This window comes from Otolemur garnettii, unplaced genomic scaffold (genome assembly GCF_000181295.1).
Source record: "Otolemur garnettii isolate 467f Iridium unplaced genomic scaffold, OtoGar3 scaffold00153, whole genome shotgun sequence".
Taxonomy (NCBI): Eukaryota; Metazoa; Chordata; class Mammalia; order Primates; family Galagidae; genus Otolemur; species Otolemur garnettii.
Window position 1 is genome coordinate 2,154,010 of NW_003852548.1, and position 1,906 is coordinate 2,155,915.

The window sequence follows — 1,906 nt, forward strand, 5'->3', positions numbered from 1 at the left end:
AAAAAAAAAAAAACAAAAAAAAACCCAGGTATTCTTTTCACTCCTAGTCAAACATGATTCTATGTTTTGAGCCTGGAAGAGAGTTTGAGAGAGCAGTCTTCCCATACCACACACGCGCGTGCACACACACATACACAAACACATCAAAGCAGAGGCAACATACGGTGACAAAAGGGCCAAATTCTAGGGTAGAGTTCTTTGTATGTTTGAGTAAATTGTGTAATTGTGGAAAGGGGAAGAACTGTGTTTACTTGCTCTTCTGCTCTGACAGTACAGTTGTAAGAGACAGGGTCAGAATATCAAACTATCTCCAATAGACCTATGACTCTGAAATTAAACAGGGCAGATTCTACAAGCTCCCATGATCACTGTAAGAGGTCTGAAAATCCAGTGCTTGAGAATCTGCAAATTGTTTGACATTAAAGAGGTGTCTTGGGCGGCACCTGTGGCTCAGTGAGTAGGGCGCCGGCCCCATATGCCGAGGGTGGTGGGTTCAAACCTGACCCCGGCCAAACTGCAACAACAACAAAAAAAATAACTGGGCATTGTGTCGGGCACTTGTACTCCCAGCTACCTGGGAGGCTGAGGCAAGAGAATCACCTAAGCCCAGGAATTGGAGGTTGCTGTGAGCTGTGTGTATCGCCATGGCACTCATCAAGGACGATAAAGTGAGACTCTGTCTCAAAAAAAAAATAAAAGGTGTCTTTATGCTGAAAACATTTCAGAACTACCAGATTAAATCAACCACGGCTCATCCCACATGTAACAGCTTGGCACGGCTCATCCCACAGGTAACAGCTTGGGCATAATCAGCATAACATAAGATTTGCCCTATTTTTTTTTTTTAGAGAGAGACAGGGTCTCACTCTGTGTCCTGTTTGGAGTGCAGTGGAGTGATCATAGCTCACTGCTAGCTTGAACTCCTGCTCTCAAGTGACCCTCCTATCTCAGCCTCCAGAGTAGCTGGGGCTATGGGCATGAGCTGCCACACCTGGTTATTCTCCCATTTTGAATGTAAATTGATTTTTAGTTGTCACATATCTTTAAATGGATACAGTGCAAATTCCCAGCCAATCAATTTACTTCTTGGGGGAAAAAAGTAAGAGCTATGTAATGGAATGGGATGAGACTGTGATAGGATTAAGGCCAGATTTTATTATATAAACCATAAGAAGGAAAATTCTGAAGTGATACCTCAAATAAGTGCATAAACCATTACTAAAGATAACTCAAAAGCTAATCTCAAATAACTCCTTAACAATCAGTGGACTAATAGGCTCTACTTCTGAATTTCCTGATACTACAGGAGTCTCTCTAGGGCAGGCGTCCTCAAACGGCCTGCGGGCCACATGTGGCCCGCCTAGGACATTTATCTGGCTTGCTGGGTATTTTTTGCCACCACGCCTGTCCTGCTTAGCAGCCGACTTGTCCCAGGGCCCGCAGTCTGGCCTTCCAACGGTCTGAGGGACAGTGAACTGGCCCCCTGTTTAAAAAGTTTGAGGACGCCTGCTCTAGGGTATAGAAATATTTACCAACAAAGAAAATCTCTGATTTTTCACCCTCTTTTAGATGAACCTCTTCAGGGGGCTTCCGATGAGCAACAGAGCAAGCGCCCAAAGGTGAGTGTCTAGTCCCAGATGTAAAGGACCAGAGAACCTTTGTCCCTCTGTGGATGTTAATGTTGGTAAGAGTGGGAGAATACAGGCTCGGTGCCTGTGGCTCAAGTGGCTAAGGCACCAGCCACATACACTTAAGGTGGTGGGTTCGAATCCAGTCCAAACAATAATGATGGCTGCAACCAAAAAATAGCCGGGCATTGTGGCGGGCGCCTGTGGTCCCAGCTACTTGGGAGGCTGAAGCAGGAGACTTGCTTGAGCCCAGGAGTTGGAGGTTGCTGTTAGCAGTG

At 45.7% G+C, this 1,906-nt stretch overlaps 1 protein-coding gene across 1 annotated transcript in view; it reads left to right on the plus strand.

The window, feature by feature from the left end:
* LOC100947823 (protein SSX9-like) overlaps positions 1-1,906 on the plus strand; it is a 10,952-nt gene that overhangs the window by 3,073 nt on the left and 5,973 nt on the right. The window contains exon 4 of the mRNA XM_023519037.1: positions 1,570-1,619. Coding sequence (XP_023374805.1) covers positions 1,570-1,619 — 50 coding nt within the window. The remainder of the gene's footprint in view (positions 1-1,569; positions 1,620-1,906) is intronic.